The sequence below is a fragment of the Bidens hawaiensis genome, unplaced genomic scaffold, assembly GCF_021521415.1.
Source record: "Bidens hawaiensis isolate Kalapana, Puna unplaced genomic scaffold, B.hawaiensis_p1.1 tig00010132_1, whole genome shotgun sequence".
NCBI classification, from domain to species: domain Eukaryota; kingdom Viridiplantae; phylum Streptophyta; class Magnoliopsida; order Asterales; family Asteraceae; genus Bidens; species Bidens hawaiensis.
The window spans coordinates 437,310-461,082 of record NW_027491767.1 but is presented as its reverse complement, the minus strand read 5'-3'; the positions used below and the strand labels follow the sequence as shown (position 1 = coordinate 461,082).

General features: G+C 34.1%; 2 protein-coding genes and 1 pseudogene across 3 annotated transcripts; all 3 read left to right on the top strand.

The window, feature by feature from the left end:
• The first annotated feature begins 871 nt into the window (after positions 1 to 871).
• Positions 872 to 4,843, top strand: LOC143534369 (nucleosome assembly protein 1;2-like). Its single transcript, XM_077028871.1, has 12 exons — positions 872 to 1,040; positions 1,150 to 1,193; positions 1,289 to 1,384; positions 2,385 to 2,477; positions 2,643 to 2,721; positions 2,802 to 2,863; positions 2,960 to 3,144; positions 3,234 to 3,411; positions 3,496 to 3,539; positions 3,655 to 3,856; positions 4,497 to 4,511; positions 4,592 to 4,843. Exons 1-12 carry the CDS (start codon positions 971 to 973, stop codon positions 4,655 to 4,657), a joined length of 1,134 nt encoding a protein of 377 aa, XP_076884986.1. The 5' UTR covers positions 872 to 970; the 3' UTR covers positions 4,658 to 4,843.
• Positions 4,844 to 5,989: 1,146 nt separating this feature from the next.
• LOC143534316 (thioredoxin-like protein YLS8) lies at positions 5,990 to 10,934 on the top strand. The gene is made up of 2 exons (XM_077028827.1): positions 5,990 to 6,168; positions 10,517 to 10,934. Exons 1-2 carry the CDS (start codon positions 6,049 to 6,051, stop codon positions 10,823 to 10,825), a joined length of 429 nt encoding a protein of 142 aa, XP_076884942.1. The 5' UTR covers positions 5,990 to 6,048; the 3' UTR covers positions 10,826 to 10,934.
• A 1,209-nt stretch (positions 10,935 to 12,143) lies between these two features.
• Positions 12,144 to 15,143, top strand: LOC143534315 (putative hydrolase C777.06c; annotated as a pseudogene). The gene is made up of 12 exons (XR_013135530.1): positions 12,144 to 12,225; positions 13,023 to 13,141; positions 13,249 to 13,361; positions 13,551 to 13,592; positions 13,686 to 13,741; positions 13,827 to 13,914; positions 13,986 to 14,106; positions 14,190 to 14,266; positions 14,394 to 14,457; positions 14,527 to 14,577; positions 14,658 to 14,706; positions 14,851 to 15,143. The product of XR_013135530.1 is annotated as a putative hydrolase C777.06c (transcript).
• Positions 15,144 to 23,773: the final 8,630 nt, after the last annotated feature.

Here is a 23,773-nt window from a genome sequence, read left to right as displayed (position 1 = left end):
CAATGGTGTAATTTCAGTTTAATAGACTTCTATAGTCGTTTTTGGACCTGACTCGGTGTACCTGACCAATCCTACCCAATTCACGGGTACAAACCAAGTTTCAGTTCCTCAGAGAGACTGAAACCGAACCCGAAACCGGTTCCATCTCTGCCCAATCAAAACATGGTCCTGATTCGACCAAAATCCGCTAAACTCACACAAAATAATCAAAATTCCGAACATACCAGAACCAGACCCGGAAAAATACCGGAACATGGCTTTGTATATACTCGTCTTTTTTACTAACTAAACCCGAACACGACACTACCCTTAGTGTATGGATAGGACATGATTCGTACCCGACAATACCTGAAACACATAAACTGGTTACATACCCGGAATCAGGTTAGTCAAATACCAGAAACCGAGGTTTTCAAATACCCGAAATTACCTGAAAAATACCCCAAAAAACTGCAGTCTCTTAAAAAACCCAATCTATGCTCGAAAAATACCCGAAAAGATATCCGATAATATGGTTTTTCAACACATAGAATATTGTATTCAAATAACAGGTTTTAGAATACCTTGTTCGATATCCGACCCGAACCCAATGCATAGGGTATGATGGTTTTTAGAGACAATATCTTCCATACCGTCAAAACCTAATGCATAAGGTATGATGGTTTTTAGAGACAATATCTTCCATACCGTCAAAACCTGGTATTAGAAAAACCCGATTTGTGCACCTCTAACCAAAAGCCATATTTAAGCCCAGCCCAAACGTGAAACCAGCCCAACATCCAAATCTTAATGCGCCAGCCAGCAACCAGCTCAAGTGGTTGGTTAATAAACTTATTGATGATGACTACATAAACCCTAATATTAATAAATAATAATATTCATTCATCACATTATCTTTCAAACCTTCATTCGTCATCAACACTCGTTAAGGTTTCATCCAGCCGTACGTATAATCAATCAACCGTCCGCCATGGGAAACAACAAGAAGGAACAATTCGACGTCTCCGATCTCAGCTCATCTCTTCCGGCCGCCGCCGCAGGTACGCTATTCACATCTTATCTCCAAACCGTAATTGATATACTGCCACGTCAGCTTAAATTAAAGCTCTGTTTGATTGATTTGGTTAATGGTTATGGTTATTGTTTCAGCTCTCAGTGCTGAGGATCGTGCTGGCCTTGTAAACGCACTAAAGGTTGTTGTATATTAATATTAATTAATTGTTATGATTTGTTGTTAATTAGTTTTTATATTGTGATTTAACTTAGGTTTTTGGTGTATTGTTTGCAGGATAAGCTTCAGAACCTTGCAGGGCACCACACGGATGTTCTCGAGAGTTTGAGTCCGGTGGTTAGGAAGCGAGTTGAGTTTTTGAGAGAAATTCAGGTATGAATGATTTAAGGAATGTTTAGTTTAGTGTTTATGATGAATTTGTTTGATGTATGCTGATTGAGCATGTGTAGTTTGTGTGTTTGGAAGTTGATTATTAGTTGAATTTGTTATAGTTAGTTTTTAGTGTTTAGAAGCTGGTTAAATGAGGCAGCTCAGCTCAGTTTAGCTCGGGCGTGAGCTTGAAGTTAAACTAGCTTAAGATTGAGCCATGGGCCGAACTGATCTTTGGCTTGGTTAAAAAAATGAGGCAGCTTGGCTCAGATTGTTTGAAATCAAGTTTTTTTAGCTAGATTTATTCAAGCTTTTATTAAGTGAGCTACGAGCCATGAGTTTTTTGAACAACCCTATCTGAATATATATTGAAGTAAAATTTAGTATGCTGCTATGCTAGATTTATTTAATGGTTGTGATATGAGCATGCACAATTTGAGTGTTTAGAAGCTGGTTTTGGTTGAGTTTGTTATGATTGGTTTGGATTATTGGGCGCTCAATTTGTTTTGAGGAGTGTCGGAATGTTTATTGAAGTAAATTTAGTATATAGTTATGCTAGATTTATTTAATGGTTGCAATACGAGCATGTGTAATTTAAGTGTTTTGGTGTGTTTAGAAGCTGATTATTGGTTGAACTTGTTTTAATTAGTCTGGATTGTTGGATAAGTGGTTTTTGGGAGTGTTTGCCTGAAGTTGAATATATGCTATTTGAGAATGTGTAATTTGAGTGATTATGAAGATTGTAGTGTGTATTAGCAAACCAGGAATTAAGCAGACTGGTCATTTGAAATGAATGTTTGTAGAAACTTTATCTAGGGCAATTGATTTGACTGGAATTACTATGCGTTGGTGAGAGATAAACAGGACTTACAGGATTTGAAAGAGGATTTATTATTGTTGTCTTGAACATGGAAAGTTTATGCTAGCATTTAGTGTTTGGTTAACGATGAATGGCTTGGTAAATTGAGACAATGCTAAATGCTACTGTTCTATTTATGTATAGAGCGAACATGATGAGCTTGAGGCCAAGTTTTTTGAAGAAAGAGCTGCTCTGGAAGCAAAATACCAGAAGCTATACGCTCCACTATATTCAAAGGTGTGTATTTGTGATTTTGATGTTTGTAATGTTACCGAGACCCCATTCTATATGTTGTTGAGATCAAAATCAGAAAAATGAAAACAGTATTAACTTAGATGTCCAATCAAACACATTGTTATTTTTATATAAACTAGTGTATATAACCATGTTTTGAAACTGCAGAGATATGATATAGTGAATGGTGTTGAAGTTGATGGAGCTAATGATACTGCAATGGATGCAGATGATAAAGAAGGTGAAGGTAAAAAAAATCTTTTAAAGTTTTGTACCTTTTTTTGTTTGTGTTAAGTAAACGTAACTCCTGCAAAATGTCTGTTACAGAAAAAGGTGTGCCAAGTTTCTGGTTAAATGCAATGAAGAATAATGAAATTTTGGCTGAGGAGGTATAAACTGTGTTAATAACTTATGCTAATACTTTTTTTTAAAAAAGGTGACGTTTTTGTTTTGCACTGATTTTGACTTTTGCACATTATCATCAGATTTCAGAACGAGATGAAGAAGCTCTCAAGTATCTGAAGGATATTAAGTGGTGTCGCATAGATGATCCCAAGGGTTTTAAGCTTGAGTTCTTCTTTGACACCAATCCATTTTTCAAGAACTCTGTTTTGACCAAAACATATCATATGATTGATGATGACGAGCCTATTTTGGAAAAGGCCACAGGGTAACTCATTACATTCTTACTTCTATATACGATATCTGCTATCTTTTCTTTTAGTTTCTTGTTATTTATCATTTTATTGCCTTTCGCAGGACTGATATTGAATGGTTACCTGGAAAATGTTTGACACAGAAGATACTGAAAAAGAAGCCGAAAAAGGGATCAAAGAATGCCAAGCCTATAACCAAAACAGAAGACTGTGAGAGTTTTTTCAATTTCTTTAAACCCCCACAAGTGCCAGATGATGAGGAAGACATCGACGAAGAGCAGGTAAAATTTTAGTCCAAAGTGGTCATTTGAAATTATTGATTAATTCTGTGTTACAGTATTTGCTGAAATAATTTGATTTGGTAGGCTGAAGAACTTCAGAATCAAATGGAACAAGACTATGACATTGGGTGAGCTACACACTTTTATTCATTTATATATTTTATATTATTGTTAATTATTTCATTAAATGGTAATTTTAATGTCAGTAGTTAAAACTAAACTTGACATGCTTATTTTACTCAGTTCAACCATCCGGGATAAAATAATCCCTCATGCTGTCTCTTGGTTCACGGGTGAAGCTGCAGATGAGGATGAGTTTGAAGGTATTGAAGATGATGATGAGGACATTGATGATGATGAGGATGAAGATGAGGATGATGATGACGAGGATGATGATGATGATGATGATGAAGACGAAGAGGAGACCAAGGGCAGGAGCAAGAAGGTACAGTTTTATCAATGTTTGATTAGATTATAGGTCAAACTTTACACGTTTTCTGAATTTAACCAAACTTTATTCGAGCACAAAATGTTACCCATGCTACATGTTATTATAATTTTTAGCAAACAATCACCATATAACATGTATATTGATTTTAGTAACCTGTAGAAACGTTTTTACTGATTTTTCAAAAAAAGATGATGATGTGGCATCTTTATTTGTCATTGTAGGTATGTAGATGTTCTGTAGTGTCTAATGTGCATACATCAGTTATTTTCTAAATATAAGTTGAAAGATAAATGTTTTTAATCTTATAGTTAATAACATTTTTGTGATTTATTTCCAAACGATTATTGTTAGCGTATGCTGTATATATGATGTGTGCTGACATGGTTTTAATCAGTACCACATCAGCAAATTATTAAAATATTTAAAATTTAAATGAGAAAATATTTTTAAGCTGGTCATTAATTTGCATCTTAAATCGAAGTTAATTGCTTACGCACTCCACATTTTATGAAATGGTATTAAAAGGAAGGATTTGAGGGTAAAAAAGTGTTACTGCTATTTTTTTTTACTTTGTTGATTTGGAAATATGCTAATTCATCTTTCTTTTGGTTTTGTTTCATGTAATGGCTTGCAGTCTTCCGGACAAAAGGTGATATAACGACCCTGATCATTTGTCATTTTTATTTTTAAAAAGTACGCATTAACTGATTATGTTTTTGTTAACTGCAGAAGGGTGGTATTGTTCATGCTGGTGGCGAACAAGGTGAGCGACCACCCGAGTGCAAGCAGCAGTAGGTTTCATGGGTGCACAGACTAGGTGCTCTATTGGTGGTGTTTTGGGTTGATTTATTTTCTGTTTTTTGATTATTATATATTTGTCAGTTGAGATGCCTAGCTTTTGTGGAATTCTAGAAACAACTTATGAAATATATTTATGGTTTTAGTTTTGTATGTTATGTTATGGTCATGTCATTTTTAACATATTGGTGCATCAAATCTTTATCAATGACACTACCATTTTTGTCATGCTTTATTTGCTTTTAGAAGCAGGGAATTTGTAGGTGTACTAGTAGGCATTTTTGTTACTTTAAAGGTTAACCAATAGATTGTCTTTACATGATGCATTCGTGCCCTTGAAGTATGTCGAATCGTTTGAAATATAAAATCTACAATTTGATATTGATGTATGATGTTTCAACTTCGGTTCTTTTTTTTCTCGTTGCATATTTGGTGATCATTATAAGAAATTTGAAGTTGTAATGAATGAAGGGCATTAAGGGGTAAGTTAAAGTGTACACAAAAAGTGGTCCACCAGGTATTAACAAATTGCACATGTTTTTTTAAGTGAAATGAGTCATGAAGATGTGCCGGACTAACAAGATGGTGAATCCACTTTCTATAAATTGGTTAGCATAAGTTAACGAGTACACAAAATAAACCGAAACCAAATCAACTAAAATCGGTTACGTTTTTTGTGTATCCCTGAGTTTCCGAAAACCCTGTGATTTTATACATTTCTTGCTTTTATATCTTTAAATTTTTCTATAATTCTAGCTTCTATATCTCCATTTCATATAATTATAAACAAAGAGTTGGTTGACTTGTTATGTAAATTTTAAAAACTTTAGCCCAAGTTTAGCTTTGGTTATTAATAGGGCTGTAAGCGAACCGAACTGAACTGGATGAGACATTGTCCGTGTTCGTCCGTCAAGCTTTTGCCGGATAAACGGACGGTTCACGAACACCATACCGAATAAAAGTTCGTGTCCGTTCATTAAGGAAGCTAATGAACGTTAATGGACAAACAAACATAAACAAACCAAGCTACTTAACATGAACACTGATGAACATTAAATCACATGACATCCACAAACTTCTAGTGTTTCACTAGAAACAAGCTTCAATTTCTTCAAGGAATTTCGACATACACAATACTATTAAATGGACGTAATCGGACGGACGTTCAGGAACACTATCGAACGTACACTGCCATTGTCCGTGTTTATCCGTTAAGTTTACCAAGCAAATTCTTTTTGTCCGTATCCGTTTTGTTTATTAAACATACGAACATAAAGAAAACCAAGCTGCTCGCTTATTTACAAAGCAAAGCAACCAACCAAGTACGTACACAACTCGATATCCATAGTTTTCTAAACAATCACAGTAGCTTCCCGTGAAAGAAGAAGATGTCGTACTTGCTACCGCACTTGCACTCCGGCTGGGCCGTCGATCAGGCCATCCTCGCCGAGGAAGAGCGTCTCGTGGTTATCCGCTTCGGCCATGATTGGGACGAAACCTGTATGCAGGTAATAACCTAACCTATTAATAACTTTCATCCATCCATTAATATTATTATCATTATTATGTTACTGCTTGCATCTATTTCAATTTCTGCTGCTAGGTTATTATTGACTGCGGTGCCCTAATTTTGAAATTGGGGATGATGTTTATAGCTTATTAGGTGAATAAATTGTACCTAGTATATTATTTAATTAGTTAATCATTGAGTTTATATAGAAGGAGAACCTTTTTGTCAGTGCAAATTGGATTGTAAATATTATTTGGCATTGGTTATTGTGGTATGGAAGTTAGTTTTAAGGATGTGATTTAATTCAATTCATAGAGGCCTCATGCTGCTTGCATCTAGTAATTGGCTAAGCAGTTAATGCGGAAAAATATCAGATACCATGGTGGGATATCGATAATTTTAATATCATGCAGGAATTATATATATATAGCAGTTTAACACTAACGATTCAGTATACACTCCTACCATTAACAAGTTTTCCTTTTGCAACTTGCAAAACACGAACAATTGTAGCAAGTAGGAACTGATTAAGACTCAAAACACTAACATTAAAGACTAAAAGTTGAAAATTAAGACTTAAAACATTGATATCGGGAATATTGGTGATATATCGGTGAAATATAGGTCAATATCGCTGATATTATCGGTACCGATATTTCACATGAGGACCGATAACTGATAACCAAGTAGCTCTGATGACGGTATATCAGGTTATTATATGTCTTTTGGGTTAATATGGACTAATTTAACCATTTCATGAACTTAAGGTATTGCTTTGTTGTCCCATGTTTTACATTTAAATTAAATGCCATGCAATAATTGATATAGATATAGGTGCAGATCGATACTTACAAAAGATGCTGCACTCTAATGTGTGGTTTCAAGTTCGTAAAAGATGTGTCAAATGAGTTTTTGCATTAGCATGCAAACACAATTTTATTGTTTAAGTTGGTGAGTGAATCTTACATGTGACGGTGCAGGGAGTCAAATCTAGTGACTCAGTGAGTACCTTAACTTAATGAAACCATGCATCCAGATTGGGATGGTACTATTATAAACCAATAATACGAGCTTAAACATCCATGTTGATCCATCTTGAGGCTCTAAGCTTCCTTTGTTACTTGGTCAGTTGTCTGGGTGATTCCCTTAAAGCATCCACCACACATGCATTAGCAATTAAATTTATAAATCCTGTTAAAGTTTTTAATTGTATGGTTTGCAAACGTACTTTTACTGTTTAAAAACTAAAGTTGCATGGATCTGCTTAAAGCAATTTTGAACAAAGGTGCAAGGTACAATTTTTTCACTTTTGTTTGATTAACCAGTTTCGACTTCAATTCAACAAATTGATGTGTTTGACCCCTTATCTTTAGTCTTTAGTATCACACAACTTATCAAGCATTTAAAACTGAATTTATATAACCAATTCATACGTGTATAACTCAACCACAAATCTAACTGTGCTGAGTCAAGGCATGGCATAGCTATCTAACTATTTGCACAATAAACACACAACAAACTAATTATGTTATAAACATTAGTTGCAATGATACTTTAACGAGGACTATTCAACCTTGTAAGAAACAACTTTTTAAATCATGAGAATCATAATCTCACTACAACAATTGTAACACCCCAACCCGGAACAGGCTGACGTGTCACTATTACAGATATCATAGACCAAACAAAATCCATTTAAACGAAATGAAAAGAATCCCATGACAACCAAAAGAGTTAAAAACAAACTGAAAGAAATTCTAAGTCAAATTTATAAAATGTTTAAATAAAAGAAAGTTAAATCAAGTCCTTATTCTTGAGCTTCATTTTACTCTCATCACTGATTTCCCCGATTTCCCGAATTACCTGCTAACAAATAAGACAGACACAAACAAAAAAAATACGGCTGAGCCAAAAATTGCCCAGTAACGGAGAGAACAATAGTACAGGTAAAGGCATACATAAGACAAAACACATACTGAACTGAAACTGAAACTATTGCGGATATAAAACCACGTTTTAGACCGAACTATAATTAGATGCGAAACATAATCTGATACATGATCGGGACGTGATCTGAATATACTCAAATTTAACCAAATGCATATACACATATCAAAACGGACCAGAAATATAGCGAAACAAAATATAATTACTAAAATACACGACGATGTTGTTAAAATAAATAGGTCGTGTAATACGGAAGCACCCAGAGCCTAAACAGAGGGGTACACAGCTAGCTAGTCCATGCACCAAGGAGACGGTGTGGGTGGCGTGCACACATTGTTCCATCTCAAACAGAAGTCAGGAGTCGGAGCTAAGATCGATCTATTCGCCTCTAAGTGGCCAGGGTACTACATAAGTACGGTCAGAGACGCCGTGAACTTTGATTACGCACTGTCACGATAAGTGCCATGTCGTTGACGCCCCAACAACAAGTCAGAAATGCTCGGGTAACAGAGTACTGAACTAAAGTCGTATAACTAAAAATATTTAAACAGGAACATGCAATAATGAATTCAAAATATATATAACCTATTGCATGCTATAAAATTAATATAAACATATCATACGAATAAACCGAACTAGATCTGTAACTGACAGATAACAAAAATCCGCACTACGAAGTGACGGACATCGAATATAAAATGGACTAGAACCAATACTATGAGTGAAGAAAAACAGAATCCGTACCTTAATAGTCGATGAGCTAACAAGTAAAGTCGAGTCGGGTTAAGTCAAACTAACACCTACCTATGTTCATAGTTTGAATTTAAAATTTAGAAACTCAAGTTAGTCGTTTTATTCGATGGTAGCTACGACTTCCGACGACCGAGGCGGTTTACCGTTATTATTTTTGCCCTTGTTCTCATTATTTTTCCAAAACTTATTTTTGACCCTTCTCAGTTGTTAAATGGTTTAACAATCATTCGTACACCTCTTGAATTATAATATATAATAAGTATAAAAAGTCAAATACCTATAATTTTCAAGACTGATTATATTTGACAAATGAAGACAACATCTTCTTAACCATATATTCAAGCTTGTGAGAACCAAAACTAACAATAACAAGGATAAAGAGAACAAGACTAGATCTATTTAAGGTGGGCATGTTTTGAATAAGAAAACAAACATGTACACAACAGTACAAAGGGAAAAATAATATGAACACACATTAACTCTATTATTAATATAATATTCTTATTCTTTAAAATTCCGTTTTACGTTTACACCTTTTTAGTCGCCGGAATCGACAGTGAGGATAAAATTGTTACCTCAGTTGTTGAACAAGGTCGGTAACAGTAAAGCGAGGAAGCGTGACGGTGACTTAATCGGTCTGTCTAAACTGAACAAGTCAAACACGACAACTCGAACGGTGGGAATTCGCACCAGTAACTAAGCTGTTCATGCAGTTAGAACATATTAATAATCGTTCGGATCAACATTCTATAGAACAAGAATTTAAGGAGTAAAGGGTACGGCGATTCTTGTATACCTTATTTAAATCGGAAAGGAACCGGAAGTTGAAACACGATACGGTACGCGATGCGCGGCGGTGGTGGCGTACGACGTCGGAATTTGAAACTGAGTATAGCAAGCATTTACATTAAAACTAATATGCATAAACCAATTGACTTAGAATATGGTTTGCTTATTTACCTAGTGTCGCGAACAGGAAGAAACTAGATTGCTAGGTTACCTAGTGTCGCGAACAGGAAGAAACTAGATTGCTAGGTGATCGGTTCGTGACGGTTTGTCAGCAATGGAGTCGCCGGCGACCACTCGTAATAGCAACAAAGTGAAGTCTCTGTGAGGGAGGTGGAGATAGGCGTGATGTGAGAGTAGTTGATAGAATGGTGCGATGGAGTTTGTTAACAATATATAACGGAGGTTGTTGGTAACGAGGCTTCGGAGATCACCCGAATTATCTGGCCGTTCATTTGAATTTGAAAACAAGGTTTTCTAGAAGATGATAAAACATGTGATCAAAATTGAGTTTGAACTCATTAGGTTTTAACTTTTAAATTATTATTATTATTATTATATAATATATATATATATATATATATATATATATATTTGTTATCTAATACAAAAGTTTGGGTTATTATAACAATACTCAGTAAAATCCCACCATAGCAAAGCTTTGGTAAATAATGTTTCTGTTTATACGTGGTACACTAATTGTTTATCATATGAACTTCAAAGATACCAACAAAAATGGGTTTGGCCCAACATGACCGGACTTATGACCCGCTCATTTGCCACCTTTACCAATTTTGCAGTTTTTGTTGATGTTGATCATTTGTATTAATCTAACTTGCCCTGTTTTTGTGAATCTGTAGATGGATGAAGTGCTTTCTTCAGTTGCGGAGACAATAAAAAACTTTGCTGTAATATACTTGGTGGACATCACAGAAGTACCCGACTTCAATACCATGTATGAACTGTACGATCCGTCAACTGTAATGTTCTTTTTCAGGAACAAACATATCATGATTGATCTTGGTACTGGTAACAACAATAAGATCAACTGGGCAATGAAGGACAAACAAGAGTTCATAGACATTGTTGAGACCGTCTACCGTGGGGCCCGCAAGGGGCGTGGTTTGGTCATTGCCCCCAAAGATTACTCCACCAAGTACCGCTACTAAATTCATTCGGATCAGAGTTTCTGTGTATTTGAACTGTGTTTTGAAAGACTTAAATTGGCTGTGACTTTTGAATTGTTATAATATTGGTGTGATTGTTGTCTTTTGAAAACTATGTTATGAGGTTTAACGACGTTGCTTAATCATCTTGTGTATCCAGTTACTTGATCTGATGTGAAACTTGATAAAGCTGTTTGGCCGATTATGGTTATGACCACAGACCATTGAAACCAATGAATCAAACTGAAACCGGATGACTGGAACCAGTTCTAACTTTAGTAGAAAACTGTTTAAATGACTAGTTAAATTGTTCCAAAATCATTTTATCTAAACCCTCTTCCTCTTATAAGCTAAACTGTTCCAAAATAGATAAAAACTTATATCAACGTTTTAAACTTTTGTAATATTTTTTATTGGAAAACACTAGTTATTTTATTTATTATTTTTGAAGAGGTAACCGGTGATGTCATTTGGATAGCATTAAATGACACGATACATGTAGTCGTAGTAGTATATGTACCAATACCAATACATTTAGTTTGTCTGTTTGTCAGTTATGTTTATTGTTTGTATATCCAACGCCTTGCTAGTTTCCGTTTTCTTAGATAATTCGGTTGTTATAAATGTGTATGATAAGAAGTACCCATCAACAAATAAGCATGTTGTATCAACAATGAAACGGCAAATACACTAAAAATGTGTTCCATTTGGCGATATGGCAAACCAAGGAAGCCATATATGACATAATAATTTAAGTAAAAAAAATTACCACCCGTTCTCGCAGACCATATACTCTACCCATTTATTGACTAGTTCCCACAATGAAATCAGTTACACAAAGACTTCCTGATCATCAACTCATGAGACATTGATGTTTATATCAACTTGTTCGCTCATTTATTTATCTACATTTGCTCATATAAGTTTGTTAATATTTGTTTAGTTATGTACATGAACTGTTCGTTTAGAGCTTAAACAAACAAACACGAGCATGTTTATTTTTAAATAAAGAAACACGAACACAAAATATATGTTGGATTAAGTTTCCGTGTTCGTTTACAGGCATGCATCTTACTAGTTTGGGCGGATTTAGCGTTTTGACATAAGTTGAAGGATGAAACCTGAAACTTTTAACAGAAAAGATATTGACCTTTTTGATCCTCCTTTCTTCCCCAATAACCAAGTCAAGGTTTTCCTTTGTTTGTTTGTTGACTTGAACAAGAAGCATTCATTCATTCAGTCAGTCAGTGCGAGTGAGTGTTAGTGTTAGTGATGATATTAACACATGGCCCATTTCCTTCTACCCTGACAACCAATCTCATCAGTAGTTTCCAGATATTATTATGGAACTACTCATTTCACCACACCCATTGTTTCAGCTGCTCCACGTAACTCGATTTCTAGTCAGTTTTTAATTTAGTTTCTTAAGTTGATGCTATGTTTATATATAACTGTTCATGTTCGTCCGTTAAGCTTAGCTTGCTTTTATCGGACAAGCCAACGGTAAACGAAATTTCTAACTTCACCAACAGAAGCGAATCATTTTATTAATTAACCAATCAGTTTACAGTTAATTGGCTCAGTTTATTCGGTTATAATTTATCGGTTTTCGGTTCGGTTAATAAGCAAAACCAAACTTGGTGCTAATTAATTCGGTTAATCAATTAATGCTAGAAATATGTGAAGATATGAATGATACTGCTCGGTTAGTTAATTAATTAACCGAGGGTACAAAAAAAAAAATAATAACTGATTTTTGGCTGATTCGGTTTTCTGTTAATTTCGGTTCCGGTTAACTGTTTGGTTGTTGCTCACCCTTACATAATACTCATGTATATTTTTGTTTTATAGTTAATACTTAATAGTTTTGCAAAATGTAGTTAATAAATTCATTAAAGAAATATTAAAAATATAATGAACAAACAAAAAATAATGAACACAATTGAACAGATATGGCCTCTGTTCGTGTCCGCTCATTTAGATAATCGAACGAAATTCCTTGTTCATGTTCGTTCATTAATTTAAATTTTTAACAGACAAACTTCCCGCTTAACGGTTCACGAACTGTTCGCTAAATGTTCTGTTTGCTTACAGCCGTATATATATGATAATATGAGTGATATGTATGTGCAATTTATCGATTGTGTGAATGTGTTCAAATTGGTAATTGCTAGTTGAACAATTATTCATTTTTATGAAGGTGTACAAAAGGGAGATCAAGTATCTATCGAGCAGCCCGAAATCATATTTATGGGGACTGGAACCAGTGAAGGGATTCCACGAGTGAGCTGTCTTACCAACCCCTTAAAGAAATGCCCGGTATTCATCAGACTAAGTTAACTCGTTTAAAAGAACAAATGGGATCTTAATATATATTTATTTGAATTTTTGTTTTTTACAACACGAGTGTCTCATTGGCTTTTCAGGTTTGCACAAAAGCTGTGGAACCGGGAAATAAGAATAGGAGACTTAATACGAGCATCCTTATTCGTGTTCCAAAACCTTCTGGTGTATGCAACATTCTTATAGATGCCGGCAAGTATGTAAAAGTGTTTTTATCCAATAATAGTCTATACCTTTATGAAATGATATTAAATAAAATAAATTCCATATCATGTTATGAAAAGAAATTTCATATCATGTTTTTATATTCTATTGTTTGAGCAGTTTCTTTAACAATGGAATATAATTCAATGTGGCAATCTTACGCGTTTGACTCCATTTACAGGTTCTTTTACCAAAGTGCCCTTCGTTGGTTCCCTACTTACGGGTAATAATGCAATAACGCTGGCAGTCGTTTTCTCTTACATTGTTTTGCTATAAGAATAATACTTTTTGACCTCTTAAATTTTATTTTTTTCAGGATAAGAACACTAGACGCGGTTGTGATAACTCATTCTCATGCTGATGCAATCGGAGGTCTCATTATTAAACTTTTTTGTGTTAGTTATACGTCATTATATTAATGATTTTTACAACTGAAATTGGTTGATATATATTTTAGGTTTGGATGACCTTCGTGACTGGACAAATAATGTCCAACCGCATATTCCAATTTATGTAGCCGAGCGTGATTTTGAGGTGCAAAGTTAGTGTATTTTCTAATAATAAACTTATTATATAAATAATGACAATAAGTTGGTGTTTTGTAAAATAATTGCAGGTGATGAAAAAAAACCCATTATTATTTAGTAGACAAGAGCGTTGTCACACCTGGGGCTGCGGTCTCGGAGTTGCAATTTGATATCATACATGAAAAACCATTCATTGTACATGATCTTCAGGTTCGATTTCACCTTCTAATAATATTAAAGAAAATTTGAATATTGTTCTTTTTATGATGCGGTTGCTTGTCTTGTGTCATCAGTTTACTCCACTACCAGTTTGGCATGGTCGTAATTACCGATCTCTTGGCTTCCGCTTTGGCGACGTTTGTTACATCAGGTAAGATTAGTATCATATTAAGTTTACAAAGTATATAAAGCTTTGGTTATCCAACAACACTCACATATACACAGTTGTATTTAAAGCGTCCTGCGTTTGAATATATATATTTTTTCATTTGTTGCAGTGATGTTAGTGAAATGCCTGATGAGACTTATCCCCTTTTAAGAGACTGTGAGATTCTTATAATGGTAATTATCCATTTTCACATATGAAATATCGACTTCTAGTCGTGATATAATATTATCGTGTGTTTTCAGGATGCGTTAAGGCCAGATCGATCCTCTTCAACACATTTTGGACTCCCAAAGGTTTTGAATTTAATAAATTTCTATAATTTTTCATCAATATTTTGTTATCATGTTGGTTCTGAAATCGGTTTTAATCTTAGGCTTTGGAAGAAGTTAGAAAAATCAAGCCAAAAAGAACCCTTTTCACAGGTATTTTCATTTATATCAATATTTCTTTATTTTAACTGTTCAAATATGCATCAATTATCAAGTTGAAAAGTAATTTGTTTTAAATGTTTGAACTTTATGAAGTTTAATAATGGAATAATCATATTTTTTTTGTGATTAATGAAGGTATGATGCATTTGATGGATCATGAGAAAGTGAATGAAGGACTCTTGAAGTTAAAGGAAACCGAAGGTCTTGATGTGCAACTCAGTTATGACGGGCTTCGTGTTCCGATAAATTTATATAATTTGAAGCATTAAATTGATCATTTGTATACATATATAGAATCTCAGTTGTTTTAGATCATTTCTGGAGTTATGGTTTTGGTCACATGTTGATGCCTGATAATTTGATGGCAGCCATGATGAATGAGCTTTATTTTGATGTGCAATTTTTTATGCCATCATATTATTAATAAATTCTTTTCGTAACGGCATACAGCCCGTATCGCGGCTAACTTTTCGGTTTCTATCAGTCAACTGGTGTGATCGACAACGGTTTGAATATGGTGTATCGAAGTAAATGAACCATATCATCTTCTATTTTCTTGAAAACTTCTATTTTCCGCCCTTTGTGCATTCGTCATCCAATGGGCTCGTTTCGTTCCAAAATACATAAATTACCTGAAAATTCACTAACTAAAAACAATGAATTTAAGATAAAAATCAACTTATAATACAGGGGAATCTGTATAGAAAATAGGTACATTTTGAGATACATATGTAAACACCATGTAAAGAAATAACAAAAGAACAACTAAAGGTAAATATGTAGCTTGCATGTTGAACAAATTAAGATAATAACTTATACTTCTTGTATTTATATATCATAGATATGCAATGCTTTAAAAACCAACTTATACTTCCTGGATGTTTTAGCCTGGTAAATTGGACGATCGGTGTATAGATTGAACATTCAGAAATTGGAATACCAACAATACCGGTTTGTACCTAAGGCTAAATTTGGGTTTAGACTTTAGACTTTTAACGGCTTATCCATGAACCATTTACATCCCGATTTTAAGTTTTAACATGGCGTGCTTCGATCTATTTACCATACGGTCGATCAATTTACCATTGAATCCAATTGTTCTCAATATTGCCGTAGAGCAACTTTTGGATTCTTTTTTCTTTGGATATTTTTTAATTGAAGTTGTATTTTTGAGAAATTTGTATATAGTAAACCAGTCAACCCGGTTGAATCATTTCTAAGCCAAATTAGAGGTGCACAAACCGGGTATTTTCAAGAGCCGGAGTTCGTGGTATAGTCGGGTATTTGATCAGCTTTTTCGGGTTTTGGGTAAGGTTGAGTCGGATTTTGACTGGGTATTGGTGGAACAGTTCAGCGGGTTTTGATTTATTAAATTTTTAGTAATGATTTTTTTATAATTTTAAGGGTTTTTTTTTTGCTACAGTTCTCAGTATTCTTATTTTCGCTCTCATCGTAAAATAACCCGACCCAATATTTAACATGTATATATATATAAAACATAAAAAAAAAACAATGTTAGTGATGACTGAGAAGGAATTTTATCACTGCACCAAAATAAGACCAAAGTAGATAGCAAAAGAATAATAAGTGTAGGGGTTAAAAGAAAAAATAAATAAATAAATAAAACCTTATTGGTTTAATCTTCCTTTAGCCCTACTAAAATTCATTTTGAATGGCCCAATTTCTGAAGCAATCAGCCGACGTGTTCCGACGATCCTTTGTGCAAAAAGGTATACCTGATTTTGTTTGTTTACTATTATTATTATTATTATTACAATTGAGCTTTTTTTTTGTCATCTCCTTTGTCTGTCTTCAGCAAGGGTGCCCGTATCGGTCCTGAGGCCGAACGGGTACTTGGAAGAAGAACTGAAGGAAATGTTCGAGGAATGGATGATCGAGTATAATAAAAGTTACCATAACCTTGAAGAGAAGGACAAGAGGTTTCAGATTTATAGTAAGAAAGTGAGAGAGATAGAAGATGACAACTTAAACGTCGATCCTTTTAACATGCAAACGATCAACCAATTCACAGATAGGACCTACTCAGACTTCAAGCGTCCCCGCAAATGGAAGAGGACGTTTGAACAAGGTTAGCTTAGCTAGTTGAAATTCCTATGATATATTTAAGTTTATCATTTTCCTTTTATTTATATATTCATTAACATCATGAATGCATGCATGTTTGTTTGTTTGGTGTTAGTTTTTGATGGACTGGAGCAGCCGAGCCTTTTGTAGGATAATTATTCTGCTGCCGCTGGAACGTCTTTTGTTCTAACTTATTATGTATTCCATTGGTTGTTGAACTTAGATTGTATGTTTTCTCGTTGAAGTCTGTGTGGACTGGATGATAACTTTTAAGTGTTGAACTTAGATTGTTTGCTACATATAAGCTAGCAATCAGTAATCATGTATGGATTCAAAAAGTTTTTTAATAACTTTGAGTCTAGTTATATTAGTTGGTATACTTAACGTTTTTGTTAGTCACGGGTTCCAACAGTTTTTAACTCTTTTTCTCGAGTGACCTCTTTTACGTGACTACTTCTCAACGTCAGGAATTGTGTCCAAAATGAGGTTCGTACAAGAATGATATTGCTCGTGAACGCGGGTAATTTGAGATTTTGAAAACTGCTAATTCTTATAAAAAATAAAACAGTTTTTTTAATAACTTTGCGCCTAGTTATTAATTGGTACTTGTAATTTTTTTAACTTTCTTTTTCTCAAGTGAAATTTTTTTACGTGACTACTTCGTAACACCACAAACCGGGTCCAAAACAAGGTTTGTACGAGAAAGATATTACTCGTCAAAGTGGGTGTTTTGAGATTTTGAAAACTGCCAAATTTTATAATAAGATTTAAACATGGTTGCTACAGTAAGTCTTCTCTAATATTTAGCCTTACAAGCCAAGTTCGACTATGTAGTGCTCCGAACCTTCGAGTTTTCTAAATGCAGCAACAACAAATCGAAATAATCGCTTGAATAGTTTTTCTTTTACTCCATGTAATAAAATTGTGATTGTTTATTATGTTTCTCAAAGAGAACGCAAAAATGGGCGAGATCTTGCAGCATTGGCTTATAATAGCCCAAACCGAATTAGCCAAACCACACTATGTAAGTTTTTTTGGCATAGCTCAAGTATTGCATGTATACTTAGATATAAGTTGCTTAGGTTGTTTGTATAACACAAAAGTTAATAATATAACTTGTTACACAAACCTTAAATTATTTCAAACAAATAGTAAATAAACAATGGGATATCTAAAGGAGTTAAAATCTACCACATGAGGTTATTATACAATTCTAAAAGAGTTCAAAGATCATTGATGTGCAATATTATATCATATTTTTTTTCCTAAACAACCGTTACGAGGCTGATTCTTGGAGACATGACTGATGAGCGCGTTTTTAGCCTGCTTGATCTCCTCACTGCGTTTTCGTGTCTCTGTTCCAAATTAAAACATATCAATAAACATCCTTTTATGTTTACATATTGAGTGACCTATTAATGATTGTCAAAATTAGATTCGTGATCAATAGAAACAAATTTTTAATAAGCCTTCTTGTTTTTATTATATGTAGTACTCTTTCGACTTCTTGCTAATTGTGAGTAGTCATTTTCTTCTTCATAATATATATATATTCTGTTGTACTCGTTGGACTTCTTTCGTACCATAAAAGCGACATTACGAGATTACGGCCCTATGTGTGGTAGGTTACTAATATATAAAAACTATAAATAAAGTAACTAAACTTTTCAGATGAAAGGATGTGTGATATTTCCCAATCTCTGCTGTTATATTCATTTATATTTCAAATCAGTTGTCTATCCTTTTCATTTTCTCACAGAGTTCCCATTTGAAAAGGGTTCAAGACAAAGAAATAACTAAACTAGAAGCCTGATTTCGGTCACCAGTGTAATCGAAGGCTGCCAAATATCGGCGGTTATTTCACTAATGGCTCAAATAGATATGCTATGTTTTGGTACCAAGGTAACCAATATCAGTTTGATGGTTTGGCTTAGTAAACTATATTCTTTTTTACAATTTCTTTTTTTTTTAAAGAGTGAACATATGTTAAACTTCGCTCTCTCACACAGTATATATAAATAATGGTTTAAATTGTAGTTGGTATTCATATTAGTTATAAAAGTATTTTCAAGTTACAACAATACAAGTTACATCTCATAAATAGCAAAAACTATTAGTGGAGTTTAAGATGATGAGATGTAGCAAACCTTATCTCTATTTCTAGGAATAGAAAAATTGCTTCCAAGGGACCCTGACTCCAAAAAAAACAACATAATAGTAAAAATTAGAATATTAGAATAGTGTAATATTTAGTATTAACGAAAAAAATTATAAGGATGATAAATAGATAAATATTAGTATTTTCAAGTTAATAACTTTTAAATTTTTGTAAAGCAATAGACTTTTGATAAGTGCATTTCCTTCATCAATTAAACATTATTGGAACGAATTAGTGAATCGCGTATTCTAGAGCTTTAGTATATATTATACTATTATACTGTAGGAACCGAATTCGTGAATTGAGTAAATAAACAGAAAATTAACAAACAGTTTTATTACTCATACAATACAATACAAGAATCTGAAATACAATACGGAATCAAAGAAATAAACCAAATACAATACAAAAAAAAATGTAAACGGTTTGGCTGAGGATCGTGTTGAACACGGGGCCCTTAAAACAATATTTCGAGTCTCCCAAGAGAACTCGTTGTTTCCCAGGGTACAACAGCCGGAGCAGTAGTACTGCCGGAGTTAACTGTAAACCTGAAAAAGGTTCGAATAAAAGAAACCAGAAATGTAGAAGAAGAAGAAGTTGGAAAAACCTTGCAACAATGCTTGTGTTGTGTGTAAGGTTTTGTGTGTGTTGCAACTTAGTTTACCTCTCTATTTATAGAGGAAAAACAAGGCACAAGTTCTCCATCCCACCGATGTGGAATACACCACTATAGTATTTTCTTTCAAATACACACAATCACTCATCGATATCTCATTCATCAATGTCTATTAGTGTGCATTTGTTGTGTCATAACAACCTACTAATGCACACGTAACAAATTTTCCAACATATACTGCATGCTAATTTTAAAATCTCTAGAGCTTTAGTATGTATTATACATCCTGCTAATTTCAAAATCTCTTGGGCTTCAGGTAATTTTTTCTTTCTGTTATTACAATAAGATCTAAATACTTTCTATATAGATGAGGTAGTAACATTTAAAACTTTTAATTAAAAAAAAGTTTAATATTATTAAAGTTCTTAATGGATATTGCATTCATCGTAAAAGATAATCGTTAATCGATAACATTTGATCCTTATTTTTGTGTGGAAAAAATAGAGCATTATCTGGCGCTTTTTGGCTCCCGGTGTAAGCTACTCTACTATGTTGTAGCATTTAGCTGCAATCTAATCAGAAATCGTCCATGACAGGTTATTTTTGCTAGGTTTCATCACATATTGGAGAGAGAGGTGCAATCTTAGCGGCTAAGAATGCTTCCAAACAAAGTTGTCTAATGGATTCCTGATGTTATTGATAATAAGATTGATACTCATTCAGGATAATGGTGTCCACAACAGCTTTGGGGAAGGGTAAGAGGATGCTGATTATAGGAGACGAGGATTTCAGTTTCGCCTATAGCTTAGCCTACAAACCGAAGGGCGCCACAAGAATAGTGGTCACATGTTACAACAATCCTGGTATATTATTCATATTTTCTTTTATTCATATTGAGCCGGAGGTCTCACTGGAAGCGACCTCTCTATCCTTACGAGGTAGAGGTAAGGTAGTCTGCATCTTACCCTCCTCAGACCCTACCATAGCTTTGCTATTGGTGGGATTTACTGAGTACGATGATGATGATGATGAAAAGAAAATTATCATTCTTTCAATAAAACTTATCAACTAAAAGAAGTTTAAAAAACATCAAGTTTACAAAAACGTCCATTGTTATATGTGTGTCTTGATTAAAGCCGGTGCCACCGTATATCGCAAGGTAAATGTTTTGTGTTTTTGAAGATTTTAAATGAACAAATAGCACCCCTAGTACACGAACATGTTATTTATTTAAAACAAAAGCGTCTGAAATTGACAGTGATCTTTTTTCTTGTTTTGACAGGGGGTGTATAGACATCCTCTTGTTGAGGAACGTGTTATCAAGCCGGGCATTATCAGACCGTCTACGAACCATGCCATGTTGATACTGTCTATGGGTTTAATGAATTTGGGGAAAAAGTGTATTATGGCCAAAATAGTTGGGATAAGACTTGGGGTAAAAAAAGGTTTCATGCACATCGCACGGGATGTTAATTCTCCTTACAATTTGGCGTTCAAAGTGAAGGCTGGAATCACCCCTATTGTGCGTGGGGCGTACCGTCCTCGCATTGCACTACCAAGATGTGAATGTCCACTATGCAAACCATAGTAGTATTAGTGGTAAGTGTTTTACTATTTAAAATTAGTAATTTGGGTCGGATCATGTTTTACTATTTAAAATTGTATCTGCAGGAAGAGCATTAGCTGATGGTGAAATGCATTTATGATATATGTCAAAGTTCAAAAGTCTATCTTTGGTCTGTAATAATTATCAAGTGTTTTGGGTTGTTTATGCAACTTTTTACTTAGCTTATGTGACATGAGACATGATATAAATGAGTAAAGAAGTTAGTATGATTGTAAAACATTGTGGTTTTAATGCATTTTAAAAGTATGATAGATCAAAATACTTTCTAGTTCACACAATTTCAAGAAAGCTTGGTCTAGTATTTAACAAAAGGAGGTCAAGGGCGGATAAGACATTGCGTGGTGGTTAATAGGGATGAGCAAATGGTACCGATTTGATGTTTCGGGATGGGTACGGTACCAAGTTTCTAAGAAAATCGGGATCGGTATGGGTATGGCACCGAGCTTATCCGTAGTGGTTGGCGCGGTCGTGTGGCGCCAAACATTTTGGCTTCTTATGTTCCCACATTCAATCTCTGATCAATGATACTTTAATTGGTTTCGGTTTAAACGATCGGTGTATAGATTGTACAATCATAAATTGGAATACCAACAATACCGGTTTGTACCTAAGGCTAAATTTTGGGTTTAGACTTTAGACTTTTAGCGGCTTATCCATGAACCATTTCCTTATTTTAAGTTTTAACATGGCGCGTTTCGATCTATTCACCATACCGTCGATCAATTTACCATTGAATCCAATTGTTCTCAATATTGCCGTCGAGCGACTTTAGGATTCTTTTTTAGATTATTTTTTTATTATATAATCATGTAATTTTGGATATTTTTTAAATTGAAGTTGAATTTTTTAGAAATTATTATAGGGTAAACCAATCAACCCGGTTGAACCATTTCTAAGCCAAACTAGAGGTGCACAACCCGCGTATTTTCAAGAACCAGAGTTTCTGGTATAGTCAGGTATTTCACCGGTTTTTTTGGGTTTTTTTTGGTATTCGGGTAGGGTTGAATCGGGTATTGGTGGAAACGATTCAAACGGGTTTTGATTTTATTAAATTTGAAGTAATGATTTTTTTTATTATTTTTTTATTATTTCTTAAAGGTTTTTTTTTGCTACAGTTTTTATCATTCTTATTTTATTATACTTTGTAGAATAACCTGACCTGATATTTAAAATGTATATATATATATATATCATAAAAAACAATGTTAGTGATGCATGAGAAGGAATTTTTTCACTGCACCAAAATAAAACCAAAGTAGATGGCAAAAGAATAACAAGTGCAGGGGTTAAAAGAACAAAATAAATAAATAAATAAAACCTTATTGATTTAATCTTCCTTTAGCCCTACTAAAATTCAATTCATTTTGAATGGCCCAATTTATGAAGCAATCAGCCGACGTGTTCCGACGATCCTTTGTGCAAAAAGGTATAGCTGATTTGTTTTATTATTATTATTATTATTATTATTATTATTATTATTACAATGAGCTTTTTTTTTTGTCATCTCCTTTGTTTGTCTTCGCCAAGGGTGCCCGTATTGAGGCCGAATGGGTACTTGGAAGAAGAACTAGAGGATATGTTCGAGGAATGGATGATTGAGTATAGTAAAAGTTACCACAGCCTTGAAGAGAAGTACAAGAGGTTTCAGATTTATAGTAAGAAAGTGAGAGAGATAGAAGATGACAAATTAAACGTCGATCCTTTTAACATGCAAACGATCAACCAATTCACAGATAGGACCTACTCAGACTTCAAGTGTCCCCGCAAATGTGTGATGAAGAGGACGTTTGAACAAGGTTAGCTTAGCTAGTTGAAATTCCTATGATATATTTACAAAGTTTATAGGCCCTGCTTGTGGTGCACACATATAATGTATAAATGTGTGAACCCGCAGATGGGCAAAAAATGAAATTGCACTAATTTTGACGTTATTTTACTAATATCGTGAAAATAACGTTAAAAGTGGTTGAAGGTTAATCAAGCATCATGTGGTGGCGTTAATGGCTGAAAGACAAGGGTACATGCATTAATCGGCCGGTGTCCGGATGATTGAGTGTTATATGTCTTATGTCCAAGGCTTGATGCAAAACTACTATCGAGCTGGGATCTCACCAGAAGCAGCCTCTCTATTCCTACGGGATACAGGTAAGGTTGTCTACATCTTACCCTCCTCAGTTCCTACCATAGCTTTGCTATTGGTGAGATATATTGAGTACGATGATGATGATATTTACAAAGTTTATCAGTTTCCTTTTATTTATATATTCATTAACATCATGCGTGTTTGTTAGTTTTTATGGACTGGAGCAGCCGAGCCATTTGTAGGTTAATTATTAATAGTTGTTTTTGCCGGTGTAACGTCTTTTGTTCTAACTTTTTATGTATTATGTCGGTTGTTGAATTTAGATTGCATATTTTCTTGTTGAAGTCTGTGTGGTGGACTGGATGATAACTTTTAAGTGTTAAACTTAGATTGTTTGCTACATTAAGCTAGCAATTAGTAATCATATATAATTTAAACTTTATTAGCCAAAACTGACGTTTTTAGTAACTTTGAGTCTAGTTATATAAG

Excerpts from the sequence above, each read along its gene's own strand:
- LOC143534316 (XM_077028827.1), top strand. The coding sequence starts at position 6,049 with ATGTCGTACTTGCTACCGCACTTGCACTCCGGCTGGGCCGTCGATCAG. Across the intron at positions 6,169-10,516 it reads GGGACGAAACCTGTATGCAG|ATGGATGAAGTGCTTTCTTC; the intron begins GTAATAACCTAA and ends GTGAATCTGTAG.
- LOC143534369 (XM_077028871.1), top strand. The coding sequence starts at position 971 with ATGGGAAACAACAAGAAGGAACAATTCGACGTCTCCGATCTCAGCTCA. Across the intron at positions 1,385-2,384 it reads AGTTTTTGAGAGAAATTCAG|AGCGAACATGATGAGCTTGA; the intron begins GTATGAATGATT and ends ATTTATGTATAG. Across the intron at positions 3,145-3,233 it reads ATTTTGGAAAAGGCCACAGG|GACTGATATTGAATGGTTAC; the intron begins GTAACTCATTAC and ends TGCCTTTCGCAG.